The sequence below is a fragment of the Palaemon carinicauda genome, chromosome 27 (assembly GCF_036898095.1).
Source record: "Palaemon carinicauda isolate YSFRI2023 chromosome 27, ASM3689809v2, whole genome shotgun sequence".
NCBI classification, from domain to species: Eukaryota; Metazoa; Arthropoda; class Malacostraca; order Decapoda; family Palaemonidae; genus Palaemon; species Palaemon carinicauda.
Genome location: NC_090751.1, coordinates 30,064,387 through 30,082,186, shown reverse-complemented (window position 1 = coordinate 30,082,186; position 17,800 = coordinate 30,064,387). Strand labels below are relative to the sequence as shown.

General features: G+C 36.5%; 1 protein-coding gene across 1 annotated transcript in view; it reads left to right on the top strand.

Moving 5' to 3' along the window:
* Rip11 (Rab11 interacting protein) overlaps positions 1 to 5,892 on the top strand; it is a 51,444-nt gene extending 45,552 nt beyond the window's left edge. The window contains exon 13 of the mRNA XM_068351310.1: positions 1,016 to 5,892. Coding sequence (XP_068207411.1) covers positions 1,016 to 1,034 — 19 coding nt within the window. The 3' untranslated portion in view covers positions 1,035 to 5,892. The remainder of the gene's footprint in view (positions 1 to 1,015) is intronic.
* The last annotated feature ends 11,908 nt before the right edge of the window (positions 5,893 to 17,800 follow it).

Here is a 17,800-nt window from a genome sequence, read left to right as displayed (position 1 = left end):
GCAACCTAAACCTATTGAATGATAATCTTATTTTGCCAGTAATAGCTTATTCAGTTTACAGTCTGCAATTTAATTGAAAGCCATGCTTTCTATTCAACTGAATATTATATGCTTCTAATGTAAGAGTGAACAGAAAAAAGAGCAAAACTCACACATTTATCATACAACCAAATACAGTTCAGTATATCCATTTCATCCACAAATAATTATGTGAAAAGACCGTAAAAACTTTATGCATTTGTTGATCTAATAATCATTTGCAAGTGTCACAAAAAAAATAAAAAAAATTATTTTGAATCTATTGAAGAATAGGTATTTCGTTTCACCTGCAAAAACTTGAAATTAAACAAAGTGAAAGACGATCATAAATGCAAATGGTAGATATTCTTTTATGGAATTAGAAATTGGCTAGACAAACCTAAGATTTTAGGTAAAGATATTAATCATGACATAATGCCTTCTGTCATAATGTTCCTCTTTAATTTCATAATGAACTAGCATGCTACATGTTGATTCTCTTACTAAAAGCAAAGTTTCTTTCAATTGCTCTCTGTTCTAACAAAATTGTTACCTAAAAAGAGTTTTATTTGGTTGTTCAGACTTTTATTACTGATAAGAACAAGAGTGTAGGAAGAACATTTTGAGAGAAATTTTCTCAAGTCAGAAATTCTCTTTTATAATCAATTGACGTACTACTGTACAAAGATGGAAATTATGATATGATTACGACCATAGTACTGTGCTCGAATGTATTCACTCTTGTTTATCCCTTTGAGAAAATTAGTCGAGGTCAATATACTGATTAGACCGTCCTTCTATGAAAATAATTTGTTAATTTTGTTATGATGGGAAAATTGTACTGTAGTTTGATAAGTGGTTTTTACAGCATTATTAACCATTAATTATTTAAATCTGGATTGATGAGACAAATTTGGTAAAAACGAAGCACCACAGGAGTTCTGTGGCAATTAAGACATCCGTTTTTAATTTTCTAATATAAGATATTTCTTTTCAGAGTCTTTAGTCCGTACTGATGCCACCCCGCTCTTTCAAGTATGTTTGTGAAAAAGTTCAGTAACCAAAAACCCTTCACTTCTCGTGAAGGAGGAGGTTAAGTGCAATTTCTAGAGATACTGTATGTATGTATCTCTTCCTTCTTTGTTCATAATACCAACTTAAAGGAATGGCCCCAAGAAGCTAATCACAGAGGATGTCATAACCTTGAATTTAGTTGCTTATCTACTGAGATTAATATAGCTTGGATTATCTTTAGGTATTAGGCAACTCATGTAATGTGTATGAGGGTTGCCCTTTTACTATGAAAGTAGTTTAGCATTTTTGGATAATCAAGGTTCATAATGCTAAATGAAATTAGCAATTGGTTAATAATTTTGACCTTTTGTATGTTTCATTATTGATGCCAAGTTAAGCTTCAGTGTCTGTATTGAATTCTTTTTTTTGGTTTACAGCTGCATAATTATTTCATAATGCAGTTATTAAGCATATAATATGCTTTAAAATTAGTATTTTTTTAGGAATGTCCTGATCTAATCTTAGAATTAATAAATATACTTTGCTGTTGCCAACTATTTCTTTTGAATTTCTAAAATGTTATTTTTGTATGATGATGAAAAAGTATTAATCTACTTAAGGTTTTTTTTTCCAGTACATATAGCATTTTATTCATGAGTACACTACATACAATGTACATTTTGTCAGACTATATTAGCCTGCTTCATTGCCTTCCACTTACTTATAATTGTAGGGATTGCTTTTGTTTTAGTTGTAAACTGTTACGTGTTAGAATGTTGATATAATTGGGATATTTGTGATAGGTCATTTCTATATTGAAATGTAATGAATGTATAATGCTGTAGTGAAGTGCAGCACTAAAAGATTATGAATAGCATTTGGTGTTTATGAATGAGGAAAAAACTTGTATATCTTTTATACAACCTAATGGTACCAGATTATTTATTTTGGTGTGGTATAACTGGGGTTTATTCTTATAACCATATTCCATTTTGGTAATGATAATTGAATATATATTGTACTGTAGTCAATAATGGTTTAATTTATGTATGGTCAGTATGTTGCATCAGTTGATGTTGTTAGTGGTAAAACTTTTCAAACCATGGGCTTGGTAGTCAATGTTTGATGGTGTTTAAAACCATGGTCATGCAATTTAGCTATGTTTTAAAAGCAAGGAGTGAAATATTTCTGGATAATCAAATCTTTTAAGAACAATTTATTTTTCTTATGAATACCATCAGCAAGGTTGCAAAAAGATCCCTTTCATATACACAAAAGTAATAATTAATTTGATATAAATTGAGATTGTAGAATTTTTTTCATACTTAAGAATGACATTAAACTGCTAACATTTTATTTCCATTCAATACTATATATTTGTTACTCTACTTAAAAATATTTAGTATAGTGATATTAGGCACAAAATTATTGAATTAGTTTTTTTTATATATTTTGTTCGTGGCAAGATGAGAAATAGTAACGATTTTGTATTGCCCCCTCTCGGTACAATTTATTGTCAAATTAAACATAACAGTACAGTAATACTTACATATTTTTATTTTTCTCTTTTAAGATTTGACTTGTATGTTAAAGTAATATTTTTTCTCCAAAATTTCAATTTTTTTTTCTAATAAAAAGAAAAAGGATCTGGATATTGCAGTTTAAACTGCTAAGATGGAAACTTTTCATTGAGTCACTCTTAAATTGGTGCATCCGGCACGATCATTAAATTGCTTGCTTCATAGTGATTTTTATTTGTATTTTTGAAAATTTATCTCTGAATGCATTGCTGCTATGAAGAAAATATTTGCCAGATTTACTGTGTAATGCTGAACAAAAGTATTTCTCAGCTATGAGTACGGAAGATCAGCAGTTTGTGGCCAAAATAACTGGTTTAAAATCATAACTGCAGTTTAAAGTTTTGATGCTCAAATATTAGATACTGTACCTGTACATTAATATAACCGATGCAGTACATTAACCTCTTGCTTATTCAAACTAACAGACCCAGCAAAGTATCTTTGGCTAGCTTGAATTATGGTACCCCAAAATCATAGCCTAACAGTGTCTAACTTATACAAATAATAAATTAATACTTATATACTGTATATAAAATCCAAAGAAATAAGAATTATTCATTCAAGTATATATTACTGTACACACAGGTAAAAAAAAATTGAATTTAGTAAGCAAGATCTGGTATTTGAATCATTAGGCATAGTGACATTCATTTATTTTTGGGTAAAAAAGCAATTTTAATAGGTCTAGTTACATTTTTTACTGCTTGTGGGCCCATAACCATAAAATGGCCTTCCACAGTAAATCCTAATATGAGAATTAGATTTTTATTTTTGATAAGTTACCTATGTTGATATTTATCATTAAAGATATATTGAAGATATACAGTATTGCCAATGTAATAAGTGTTTTTTTTTTTCTTTTGTAAAACAATATGAACATTCAGAATTAGAATATTGATTATGGATTTCTATTACAATAGATTGAATGAATGAATTATATATGTAAGCTTTTTTATGAAAGTTGTAAAAATAAAATAAATTTTACCATTAGAAGATCTCGCATAATAAACCATTCTGCTGCTGAAGGAGAAAGGCATGTCTTATGGCTTTGGAAAGGTAATATATTCGACATACAATGTCACCTTTTGACAGAAAAAATTGCATTTTATGGATTGAAAAAAGAAAAGTTAGGAAAAACCAGTGGCCAATTATTGTTTAAAATAATGTGCTGAGGATTTAGACCCTATGATTTTGAGTCAAATTGTACAAGGTTGGGTATCGGGTAACTAAAGTTTTTCTGAAGAATGTCATCAAGTTCAATTTCTTATTTATACTTGCCAATGAGTGTTTTTGTAATTAGCCAGTGATATTTAAAAGCTTAAGAAGGAAGGAATATTACAAAGTCTTGTGACAGGAAGGTTACCTCTGTGATATATGTTAGGTAAGGGGGATGTTTAAAGGGCAGTCTTTCTGATCTGTTGCTCTTTCATTCAACCTACAATTTCCTAAAATTATTAAACTATTTTACCGCTAATACTGTTTATAGGCATACTGAAAACTTTTCAGTAAACTTCAGCTTCATGATAAATATATGTTGTAGGTTTAGACTGTAAGTGCCTTAGTCATTTCCCTTAATATGCTAATTACTTTTACATAACTGTTGAATTTTGCAAATTTTATTTTGTAGATTTTAATGAACATGCAGGTGCCTTGATCTAACCTTTCATGACTAATGACTAGAAATTTAAGATATTTACATTATATGAAGATAGTATTCGTCCTATAAAGAAATACCATCTGCTGTTTATGTCTGCTTTTATACGATACATGCCAAAACCTTATTAGAGCATAATACTTAACCAAAATAAAAGCATATCTATTATGAATTTATGGAAAAAGAAAGCACTTCTTAAAAGTGGTTATGGTCTGTCCATTTAAAGTGTACTCATTTATCCAGCCATATACAATATCATGGTTTGCGTGATGCTTCCTAAAGTAGAACTCATCCAGTGACTTTAATCTATAAATATATTTATTATTTCTTCTTGTTTCATATTTAATATATAGGCTTACTTTTTTCCTTATAACTACTATAGTTGTGGCTCATCTAAAGTAGAACTATCATCTTAGAGTTTTATTCCTTCATGTCTGAGTACTAAAATACTTTGTAATAATAATTTGAGCACTAATTGTTAAATAGTTCCCATTGCAGTTAAACAGTGTTTTATGTGTATTTATGGTTTAGCTGGAGGGTTACTAATACCAAAGGTCTGTGTTTAATAGGCCTTTATTTTCCATAGGTACCAGATAAACCCTTTGCTGCCAAACTATTCAAATAGCACTAAAGTCAAAGACATTTGCCCTTCTTTCCCTGTTAAAGGTTCATAATAGAGAAGAAATCTACCTTCGGCGAAGGTTTTCTAAAAAGTACGTACATAAATATTTTCTTCAAGTGCAAGATGTCATTGCCAACATCTTTTCAGCTTCTTTAACACCTTTCTTTTTTTGAAGGTATTTAATCTTCTGCCTGTTCCAAGGTTTTTATTACAGCTTTTAGAGTATTAGATAATTAGGATGTGTCAATTCATATTGTTAACTAGCTCGGAAGTGGGCAGCATAAAACTTTGTGAATTTTATTTATCTTTAAAATACCAACTAATCATGTTATGTCAAGACGACGTTACTCTGTGCACTTTATGGTTGTTTCCAGGCAGACAAGCCATGCACCATCTAGTTTCACTATTTAGCAAAACAGATTCATGATACACTTCATTTTCCAAAGTGTCACCACCAAATATAAGGGTTTTTTCCTTATACTCCTTTTTTGCATAATTGTTTAAAGATCGCAGATGGATGTTAGAGGCAAGTGACAAGACAATCGCTTAGAGACTTGACATTTTATGTTGGGAATTTTATTTCTATTGTCATTACCCTGCATTCAAATTTTAATTCTTTTGCCTTAATCATATATAAAACCTATCCATATGACAGTGAAATCATACATTGGAAAAAGCGGTGGTATGTTCCCAGTGACAGGCCATCCCACATGCAAGGACTCATAGTATGATACTTTCTATACACAAGTTATTAGTGGATCTATCTTTCCAAGTACTATAATAGATGATAGGCTCTAATGAGGCATTGGTGTGTATTCTTTAAAAGAGAATTAGTTTCTCAAAAAAATTTGCTTTTGCCTGGTAAACAGGATTTCTGTGAATAATTGCAATTTTTAAACTTATTGCTGGTTAAAGGTTTACTGTGGCAAGCATGATGGTCATCTTGTGTAATTAATTTTTGTATTTTACTGGAAATATTGTAACAAATAAAATTGTAATTTCTACTCTAGTTTTATTGCTTAATTCTTTACCATTAAAATTTTAAGAATTATAAACATGGGATCTTAAAAAAAATATCCAAAGATTTCTCCCATGTTTACAGGTTTATTGGAGATTTAGAATTCATATTTTAGTATTCACCCGTACTTTTTAGAGCACGCACCAACACACTAGACCTGCAGTGGAGGAAGAAATTTGAAAATTTCAATACAAAATGCAAGCTATGTGATGAGGAGGAAGAAACGTTGACACACTTCATACTAGATTGCAAAAAACTTGATAGATTGAGTCGAGAACATCCTGCTTATGAGACCTTACCCTGAAAATAGAGAAAGCACATTATAAAAACTACAACTTTTTGAAATAGAAAATGAGGAAAATATATTTGAATATTGGAAAATCATTTACAGACTTTGGAACGCCAGAAATTAAATACTAGACCAGCTCTCAACTAAACTAAAGCAAAGAGAGAAATTGTAGAATAAGGAAAAATAAACCACAGGGACACTATTTCTAAGGCTACGATCCAACTATATACTGGACTGGACTGGACTAGAAATATTTAGGTTTCGCACAAATCCACAGAATTCTGCGGTTTTAGTAATTATACACAAAAGAGAAGAGGTTGAAAATGTAGATGGAAGGATAGAAACAGTTAAGGAATATAAATACTTAGGAGAATGGTACTCGGAAGAAAGGAAACCATAGTCTCAGCATAAGCAAAAGGGAACCAAAAATAGAATACATTACAAGAAGTTAGTATGGCGACAGTAACAGAGTAGGAGATTTGGTATTGCTAGTGAGAATAAAGATCTATGAGGCAGTAGTAGTACCTAAAATGCTTGGAAATATTGAGACATGGGTGTAATAAAAGAAAAAGAAATGATGAACTAGAGTATAAAGTACAAAATTATGAAAGGAAACTTTGAACAGGTTGCTACCTCACCCTACGGGGGACTAATAGCAGAAACGGGAATATGGCCAGTTGAAAATAGAATAGAGTATTAAAAGGTAATGTTTTATCATAACATTATATGACAAACGACTAGTTAAGGACGTAGTGGAAGATCAAATAAGAGAAGCCTATGGGGAATTTTTTGGGAAAAAGTATCGGAAATATGCGATAAAAATGATATTAGAATTGAAGGAGTGTGAAAGTATAAAAAGCAAGAACTCAAAAAAGAAATAAAAAAATAGTAGCAAATGAAATTAAAAGAAAAAGAGACCACAGAACTTAACACTAATGAGGCAATAATAGTTATGAAAAGAAGTTTGAATCTGCTAGAATTAAAAGCTGTAATGAGTTAAGAAAATTTAGAGACAATAACATAGAAATATGGAATTTGGAAACACCAACTAAAGATGTAGCCCGGTATATTAAAAAGGCCCTTAAAGTTAGAAGTAAAAGTATGCAAGCTACTTTGCTTCTAGTAGTGTGCCCACAATCACAGTGTTGTGGAGAGAGCAACGAAGAACTTGGATTAGGAACTTCGGAAGCAGGTTATAGCAACTTAGCAGTACCGTCAGCCGCCGAGTACAATCCACGAACTGAGTAAGGATAGTGAAAAAGCAGGTAAAGTTAGCGTTTGAGTGAATTTTAGCGTAATATGGCAAAGCTATAAGAAATTCACATTCCCATAAAGGGAATGAATGCTGGAATTCGCAGTTTCATGCCCAAGTAAATGTATGTTTGGTATGAAGTATGCCTAGACGGGATTGTCTGTTTGGGGTGCAGATAGCTATGGCTCTCTACGGATATGTCCCTGATTATAAACGATGTCTGACTCTTAGGATAGTCGTTCCTGGGGTTAGAACCCCGTGATACCTGACGGTAATTTCCTTGTAATATCACTCGCAAAAATATTATACAGTAGGAAGCTGCCGGATGGGAACTTCCACCAGGACGACATGGCTCGAGCCCTAAAGTAGATTTTTTTCTTACTTCAAAATCCGTTTATTGAGCAGGTTTGCCGCCTGGTTAGGTAAATATTAGCAATAACACTGGCCGAAGTTAGGATGACGTGTATTCAAAGCCTCTCGACACAGTTTTATTGAAATAATTATCCATTTTATTAGTTTGCTAACTAAATTTTGTGGTAAATAATGACTAGGTCAGTATTCCTAATGGAGAAAGTAGAAAGTAAGGTTTTATTATATATCCAGTCAAGACGTTACTAATGAAAATACTTTATTATTATTCTTATTATTATTATTATTATTATTACTTAATAAGCTACAACCCTAGTTGGAAAAGCAGAATGCTATAAGCCCAGGGGCTCTAACAGGGAAAATAGCCCAGTGAGGAAAGAAAACTAGGAAAACTAGAATACTTTAATTACAGTAACATTAAAGTAAATGTTTCTTATATAAACTATAGGAAAACTCGTTTTCTTTAAAAATGACATTTATTTGGTTTGGGCTAACAAGTACGGTAAATAGTGAGATATACATTAATATACAGAAAATAAGAAATGTTCCTGGTGTATTTACTGGTACTTTGAACTGTTCTGGTGTAAATAACTGGAAATCTTTCAATTTATATATATTTTGAAATGCCAGAAGCTATGACTGGAAAAACCCACTTTAAAAAAATAAACAAACAAGAGCATCACTTATCCTAAGGTTCCCCACTTAACCTAACCTAGTAGTCATATCCTTACCTACTTCACTACTGGGGCAGGGCTATGGGTTTTATTATAGTTAGGGACGGTAAAATGTTCCCACTAAAAACAAGCTTTAGAACAAAGGAAATATAGAGAAGGAAAATATAGTGCAAAATAGTTACTTTGGGTAAGCTTTATGTAATGAACATTCACAGTGTCGGCCTCTGCATACAACCCAAAGTTAATGAGGAACTTACTCCATTATGAGGTTATTCACGTAATGTTTAGAACATAAATGGGTATTATTAGAACAATATTCATGGAAATATTTTCTCTTCATAACTCAAATGAGTAGGGTTATTCAGCGAAAAGCATTTATAAGTTTGTGATTATGCCAGATGAGCAGCCCACAAACTAAACTAAACTAGGCAATAGGAGAAGTTCACTTAAAGATATCAAACAATATCTAAACAGATATCAAGCTACGTTTACAGTAAAATTCAGTAAGTAGATCAGAATATCATGTTTACCCTAGGTTACATTGCCCTGTAATACAGTACAATAATACCCGTATTTGTAATCACAATGCAGTCAGCATCATTGGTAAGTAATTCTGTTATTAACACCCCAAAAAATGATAATGTCATGATTCATGACGTCTTATTTGCAACTCTAATCTCGGCGAGTTACCGTAAGATTCTGAAAATTATTTATGTATAGTGTGTGTTAAAATTTTACCCTCCCCCAACTCTCTTACTATATAAACTGTTAAGTAAGAAAAAATAGTAAATTTCTCATTAAATAAGAGCAGTTTAGTACAGTATTATGCTTCTCTAAACAGTTAAGACTTGAAACACACTATAGCCCATTAAGTAGTCAAAAACAAATTAGATTCTCTATCTGTTAGTAAGAATATTCCTGTCATATAAATACTTTATGAAGGAGCTGTCTGATGGTAATGCTTCTTTATGCTAAAACCAATTATCATAGTTTATCTTATGTTGTACAATATATACAGTAACATATGTTGAAGTCATATGAAAGGACTCAGGTTTTTATATTAAGGAAAAATACAACTTATGTGAAGGACTTGGGATTTTTTTTCATATAAGAGGTCGAGAAGCTGATAGCGTCGTGGATCACTATCAAGTAAGATTCATTGAAATAAAGTTAAAGTAACCATACACCAAAATAATTCAAATGTTAAGGTAGCTATTTACCAGAATATGAGAAAAATTGAGGTAAACTTTCGCCAAAAAGGATCAGAAAATGATGGTAAACCTGTACCAGGTTGAGTTGAATAATTAAGGTAAACCTACTTTACTTTGTAACAATTGAAAGCAATACTATACTAAAATTCTCCATTTACCTTTACAGATCGTGGAATCAGTCCGTGTTAAGAATCTGCCATGAAGTTATGGAACTCCTATGGAACACGACCAGAATTTGTCATAATGTTGGATACTGCATAGATGGAAAACTCATCATGTTTACTAATCTGAGTATCTCAAGTTTTTGCTGATTTATATATATTTGACATGAAATGAATATTACTTTAAGAGTATATTTTAAAGGTCTTTCTACTAATCTTGCATGAGCTTAGCTATATTTAGGAGATACTGTTTTAAGTCCAAAGTTGGATTCATAGTTTACATTAAAAATGTGAGCCTATTTGGGTTAGGTTCATGGCTTGGAATCCAAACTTCAGATTTATCTTGAAATGATGTCTGGATGGAAATGTTGATAGCCTTTAGAGAATAAAAAGAAAGAAATACCCCTAAATTTTTTTTTAAAATGAACATAATGCATGAAAATCTGCAGGTTCATTTAATATATGATGAAGTTTAGGGAATGTTGCTCCATGTGAGAAATTTATTTGGTAATCCTGATCAATATTATATAAAAGGAACAGGTGCCAGGAGAGTAAAGTAATCCATTGTTATTTTACATTAGTTTGATAAGGTGACATTTGGGAAAAGCTTAGGCAAACTTAGAGCAAATGTTTAGGTAAGCCATACACCTATAATAAAAAAAATAAGGTAAACATACACATAAATACTGTAGGTAGGAAAAATGAGATAAACCTACACAAAATTACCTAAAGCTTTTGATTAATATGCTGTACACTACAGTATTCAGATATGTATGTTTGAGGTATTTAGTTTCATTCTTTTGTAAGTTCTTGTGAATATGAATCTCCATGATTGTAGGTTTAGCATTAGCAAGAAGTAATTACTATACAGTGCAAAGAAGGTTTTGTTTTACTGAGATCATGAGTGTTTTACAAAACAGTATATTGGTTGATGTGAATATTGATTGTTTAGAGTCTGAGGCTTATGTGGAAATCTCTCACATTTTATTGTATTATTTCTTGCTTATTTTGCTGACTGTCAGGTTTCCTTGTGACCCTTTGCATCATATGCTAGGCCTCTTTGTTCACATACACTACTAACAAACCTTTTGTTATTTATGTGGAATATGCTTTCGGCAGAGCAGGAAGGTAGCCATTAGATTTAAAGTGCGAGGTGGCAACCTACTTAACCACTAAGAGTGGGTAGGTAAAGGGTGGCTGTGGGGTACCCAGCCACCTATATCTTCTCACGGTTCTATGAACTATGACACTTTTTGTTTTTGGCTGGTGGAGAGCAAATGTCTCCTCTCTCTCCCTTCAAGGCTTAGCCATTTATAACTATTGCTTTACGCTCATTCTTTTCTTTACAGATATGACTGTGTTTTCATTACACACTCGCGATCACCTGACGATCCATTACAGAGTAATGTGGCAGTTTTCACATGTCGATGTTTGGCCATGAGAGTTATCCGAATGATTCCTCTATGCTGACTACTCCTCTTAGGGATAACCTCTCCCGTTTGCGGGCTGGGTTTTTTACTCTCCCTAGGAGGGGAGGAATTTTTAATTCTTTGTTTTTTCTTCAGTTCTGTAGCTGCTGCTGACGGCTTCGCCGTCTACGAGGTGTACCTCCTGTTCGTCCTTCCGTCGACTCCTGCTGACAACGAGTCTTCTCACCTTCTGCCGATCTCGTCGTCTCCCAACGATCCGCAATTTGTTCCGTAACTGATATACAAACCACACTATTTGATATGGGTTATCATTTTCGGCGTAGTTGAAATGTCGAGCCATTAAAATTTTAACGAGGGTTTACTACCCCCCCACCCCCACCCCCCCACACAAACACCTGTGCTGAGCTCACTTTGCTCTCGGCTTGGGTGGTAGTCGGACGTGTCCGTTCTCACCCTTGTCTCTTTGACAGCCATATTAATGCTTTTTCTCTTTTACTTACTTTTTCTTATACTTGTAATATATATATATATAAACATTCTTCATGTTTATGTATATATTTGTGTATAGAAATGTAGTAAGTTTTCTTTTCAGTGTTTGTTCTGTGTGTGTGATGTACGACAACGACACTTGTGTAGTGCAAGGCCACCACAGTTCCACTTCGTGGGGGACGACCTCTCCCTCTGGTCTATCGGTCTTCCCATCAGCTTATTTCCGTTAACTCGGCCACCGCATGGGGACCGTCATCGCCTGGACTCTCTTCATTCATCTATTATCTTCGCTTTGCCTCTTTTCCTACGGGAAACTTGGATTGACTACGGTCTCTACTCGAGGTCGTTCACCCTTATTACAACTACGTAGTATTACGATAGCTCCTTTCCTGTTGCGGGTTAGGTTGCTATTCCGTTGTTTGTCCAATTACTTTTAGTGAAATCTAATTGTGTTTTAACTTTTCAGCTTCTCCATGGGGAACACTTCCCTTGGGGGTCAGTGGTTCTCAATTTTAGTGTATATTGTTAGATGATTTAGATGATTATAATTCTGTTTTTATTACAGTTACTCCGCCCCCCTTCTCCTGTGGATGTCATCTGGGGAAGGAGGGCGCATACTTAATTCTTATTTTATGTTCTTCTTTGGAGTTCCTCCTTGGGGAATTTCTGTTAAAATAATTGTTTAATTTTATTTTCCCAGTTAACTATGCACTTCTTCGTTCGACTAAAGAGTGCCAACGAAGCAGAGCTTTCCTGTTCATGACTGGGGAATCTGCTGTCTCTGCCGAGCTGTCCTGTTCATGACTGGGGAATCTGCTGTCGCTGCCGTCCCTCAGAGGACGTCGTCATGGGCGTTATCCCTTCTCTTAGAAGTACTCCCTTGACAATGTGCCAGCACTTCAGGTCATCTTAGAATGCTAAAGGAGGTTCGCCTTCAGGGGTTGGACAACTTCCCTTCCGAGGGAGGTTTCCTCCCCAGGTGTGAGGTTTTCTCTCTTCAGAGGGAGAACTTCTCATATCTTAATAAATTCATCGCCTTCGACTACTGTTGCTGCCCTTCGGCTAGACTATTCTCCCCCCTTGCTGAGTTGCTCTTCCTTCAGGGGTGGAGCACAGTCTTGGCAAGTCTCTTCTACGAAGTGTTCACCTCTCTCATTCGCGAGAGAGGCCACTCATAGAGACTCCTCTTCTTAGGATCATTCCTGATAAGATCTGCTTGCTGTTCCAACGGCCCTAAGGGGCGTCACCATGAGTGTCTTCAGGTCTCTTCTACGAAGTGTTACCTCTCTCGTTCGTGAGAGAGGCCACTCATAGAGAAGCTCCTCTTTGGGGGATCGTTCATGATAGGTCAGCTTGCTGATCCACGGTCCTACGGGGCGTCGCCACGAGTGTCTTCAGGTCTCTTCTACGAAGTGTCACCTCTCTCGTTCGCGAGAGAGACCACTCATAGAGACTCTCTTCGGAGGATCGTTCCTGATAAGATCAGCTTGCTGTTCCAACGGCCCTAAGGGGTTCAGGTCTCTTCTACGAAGTGTCACCTCTCTCGTTCGCGAGAGAGGCCACTCATAGAGACCCCCCTTCGGAGGATCGTTCCTGATAAGATCAGCTTGCTGTTCCAACGGCCCTAAGGGGCGTCACCAAGAGTGTCTTCAAGTCTCTTCTACGATAGGCACCTCTCTCGTTCGCAGGAGAGGTCTCTCATTGAGACTCTGCCTCGAAGGATCAAGCAGAACTTCCAGTGACCTCAAACCAATGCAGGTAAACCATGTATCCTTGTGTTCCGAGTATTAAGATAATACTGTCATGTCCCCATACCCTGACAAGGTGGTATTGGGAGAGTCCTAGCCTAAAGTTTCCTTCTAAGGGACTACAGGTCAACTTCCTAGGACGAGTCACACTTCAGACCTTCACACACAGCTTACGTAGGCCGCAGCCCTTGCGCAGCAAGGTTCTAGTGAGGTGTAGAGACTCCTTATTGTTGAGTGCTGACACACTCGGATACTGAGTCCCCGGGCAAAGCCAAAAGCCAGTACTGGCTAGGACTTGCCACCCTTCCTAAGGGTGAGTCACCCATATTAAATAGCATGCTTTGTATTTCAGTTACGGAACAAATGACAAATTCGTAGGTAATTTGTATTTTTCCTAACTATACAAACCTTAGCTATTCAATCAAACTTGTCTGCCAGCCCTATCCCCCGTGAAGTCCTACCTCTAAGCAAAGTGAGCTCAGCACAGGTGTGTGTCAGGGGGAGGGAGGGGGGTTAGCAGGCTACCCTCCCTACCCCCCGCTAACTAGCGATGGGGTTGTAAACCCTTGTTAAAATTCTAATGGCTCGTCATTTCAGCTACGCCGAAAGTAATAACCCATATTAAATAGCTAAGGTTTGTATAGTTAGGAAAAATACAAATTATCTACGAATTTGTCATTTTTCTTTCTCCCTACAGGCAACGTTTCAGCCCGCTTATGCAACTTCCGCCTATTGAGGATTCCGAGACTACGGACGGTTGTCAACCCATGGCTTGCTCGCCAATCGCCTCCTTAACAATCCCAGGGGTAAGATTTATCACCATGTCTTCTTGGTCAGTCAGGATGTCGTTCGTGACAATCCAATGATGAGATCAGAATTTATTCTGTTCAATGATCACAGGGGTGAGACTCATCACCTCGTCTTCCTGGTCAGTCAGGATGTCGTTCGCGTCAATCCAATGATGAGATCAGAATTTATTCTGTTCAATGATCGCAGGGGCAAGACTCATCACCTAGACACTCATGATCGCGAGCGAGACACTCACGATACCGCTCACGCTCACGATAGGGCTCCTGCTCACAATAATGCTCACGCTCACGATCGTTAGTTACACGATCACGAGCGAGACGCTTGTGAAAACGATTTCGACACTAGTCTCGACACAACCCTTTAGGATGATCACTCTCATGCTCGCGATCGTGAGTTAAGCTCTCGGTCACGAGAGAGATGCTGGTGACCACGATTGTGACGCTAGTCTCTTACATCCCTTGAGGACGCTCACGTGATCGCAAGCAAGACACTCGCGATTGCGCTCACGCTCACTATCTCGAGTGTGGGTTACACAAGCGACACGCTCATGACCACGAGCACGACTCTTGTGGTCATGATTACAAGCAAGGCAGTCACAATTGTGAGTTACACGCTCAAGCATGACGCTCATCAGCGAGACGCTCACGATCGCACGCTCATGATCATGTTACACATCTGATACACATACAGATGAATTAAATCAAACAGCGATTGGCAGCTGACACATTGGAGATCTGGAAAATCTGAGATCTACCGAATCGGTCGGGATCATTTCGCTCGTGATTGTGCTCATGATCATGAGCACCTCGTTCTAGGTCTTGAACGTCTCGTGCGAGCTTGTGAGAGACCCGTTCCTGAGTGTGAACATCTCCCTTGCTATTAATTTTATCTTATCCTGATAAAGTTTTATTATATGTAGAGATAAAAATTTGGATACCTTAAAACTGAGAGCTCTTATCTCATATAGTTTGAATTTCAACATAGGATCTGTATCACATCTTTGGAAGTTTACCTAGGAGAGCTTCTAAGCTCTTAAAAAGGGCATCAGTGAAGAATCTCATTATGAAAACTTCAGTAGTTTACACCAGGAAAATGAATTTGCTTCAAAGAACATTCATTTGAGAGAATTATGCGCAATGAACTTCTCGTAATAAAAGATTTGTGCTAAAACATAAATCCTTGGTAGAAATAGCAAGATCACTACCCAATTTGTGAACCTTAGCCTTGTCAACTTAGGAAAATTGGAAACCAAATGCTTTCTTATGGGCATTTGACTACTCTTGTTTAGCCTTAAAGTAAATGAGAAACCTTAGGCCAAAATATACCTGATGGACAGGTTTAGTCAGTTAGTCATGTAATTTCAAAGAATATGAAAAACCCCTTTTTGTGGAAGTAGTTGCCATGGACTCTGATCTAGTATTAGGGTCAGATTTTCTTCAGATAAAAGTTTTGTTACTTAAAGTTAGCTTTGTCCTTGGCTGCCTTATTCAAGCATGCCTGTCGCATAAGTAAGACAGTAAATGCCAGTCAAATGTTGGCCACATTCTATTTTGATTGGTCCTGCAATAGTGAGATGATACATACAGTAGTTCAATTTACTGTAAAATGAAGAGGTACATATTTATGGCGTATTTTCTGTCTTGTGACGTTGTGGAGTGTACAGAACTTCAAGATTTAAGCATATTCCAAAATTTATTTTTACACATGGACCAATTTACCTTTACCATATTAGGTCTTAAAGACTAACCATAGATATAAACAGTTTTAGTAATACTGTACCACATATCAGTATATTGGTGATCATTTGGTGGATGAACGTAGCAAAGGAAGTTCTTAGGAACCAATAGCATAAGTCAGTTTGAGTCTTTCCCCACATTGTAAAAGTTGCTTTATTTATTTCCCTTGTAGTCTGTGAATTAATAGTGACTAGATAATAGAAAGATGCAAGGTGGTGGTAAAGTCCAAATGTCATTGGGCTATTAGAGATTCGATTATTGCAATACCGTACTCAAGTTTCACCTTTGTAGTTGTATTACATCTTACGGAGAGTTTCACAGTTGTAGATGTATCACATCTTGCGGAGAATTTCACTGTTGTAGATGTATTACATCTTACGGAGAGTTTCACAGTTGTAGATGTATTACATCTTACGGAGAGTTTCACAGTTGTAGATGTATTACATCCTACGGAGAGTTTCACAGTTGTAGATGTATTACATCCTACGGAGAGTTTCACAGTTGTAGATGTACAGTATTACATCTTACGGAGAGTTTCACAGTTGTAGATGTATTACATCTTACGGAGAGCATCCTCTTTGTCAAGTCATAAATATCATTCGATCAACATGAAATATAAAGAATTGAGGGTTTTCAGAAGTGAGACAGAATACTTCCCCTTCTTTATAACTCAGTGTTTGTCAGTTACAGTACTGTACAGTACTTCATAACTTATGCCCTCAAATTTAACTAAGATTTTCTAAACTCAATAATAAAGTATGAGTTCAAATAGGTTTGTGTCTATGAAACAAAATCATCTCATAGTTTTGTTAAGATAATTTTTTATTTGTTCCGTAACCGAAATACAAACCATGCTATTTACATTGGGTTTACTTTAGGCGTAGCTGAAATTGACGAGCCAATAGAATTTTAACGAGGGTTAACTACCCCCGCGCTAGTTAGCAAGGTGGTAGGGGAAGGGGTAGCTTGCTACCCCTCCCCCCCACACACCGGTGAGTTGTCTCACTTCACTTTTGGCTCGGACGATGTGCAGACGTGTCTGTCTCTCGTCCTCGCATTTGACAGCCTTAATCTCTTTTTTTGCTTTTCCTCAGACTTGTGTGTTTGGAAGTTGGCCTCGCCCTTTATCGCTATTATGCGTAAGTGCCCTGGACTCTCCGGCCGCCCCTGTGGTACCTTCATGTTGGCGGTTGAGACGGATCCCCACACCCTTTGCCCGCTGTGTCGAGGTCAACGGTGTGATAAGGACTTAACTTGTAGTGAGTGCAGGGAGTGGTCTACCTCCCAGTGGGAGAGGTTTGCCCGGCAGCGTAAGAAGAAGTCCAAGAGAGACCTTTCTCCTTCAAGGGTTGCCTTGAAAGAGGAAGGCTCCAGGGACTCTCTTCCGCCGCCCAAACCTCCTCCAAAGCTCCCGTTTGGCCGGCCTCTCGTGAGAGACCACCGAGTTATAGCGTAGACCCTTGTTCTGTTTCCCGATCTCGGGGTGCGGGAGAGGGCGTCGCCTCTTATAGCGGGGCGGCTCCCCCTCCTCCTCCGGGGGAGGATTTTGATTCTCATTATGATGACCCTAATGCTGTGTCTAATGATGATCTCTCTCAGCTTTGGGCTTCCTTGGGGCTTAAGGGCTTGCCCTTCAAGGAAGCCCTGTTTGACCTTATCCAGTTGGGGGCTGCTGTCAAACAGTCGCCGGTGATAGCAGAGGTAGACCCTCTGTCTATTGTCGAC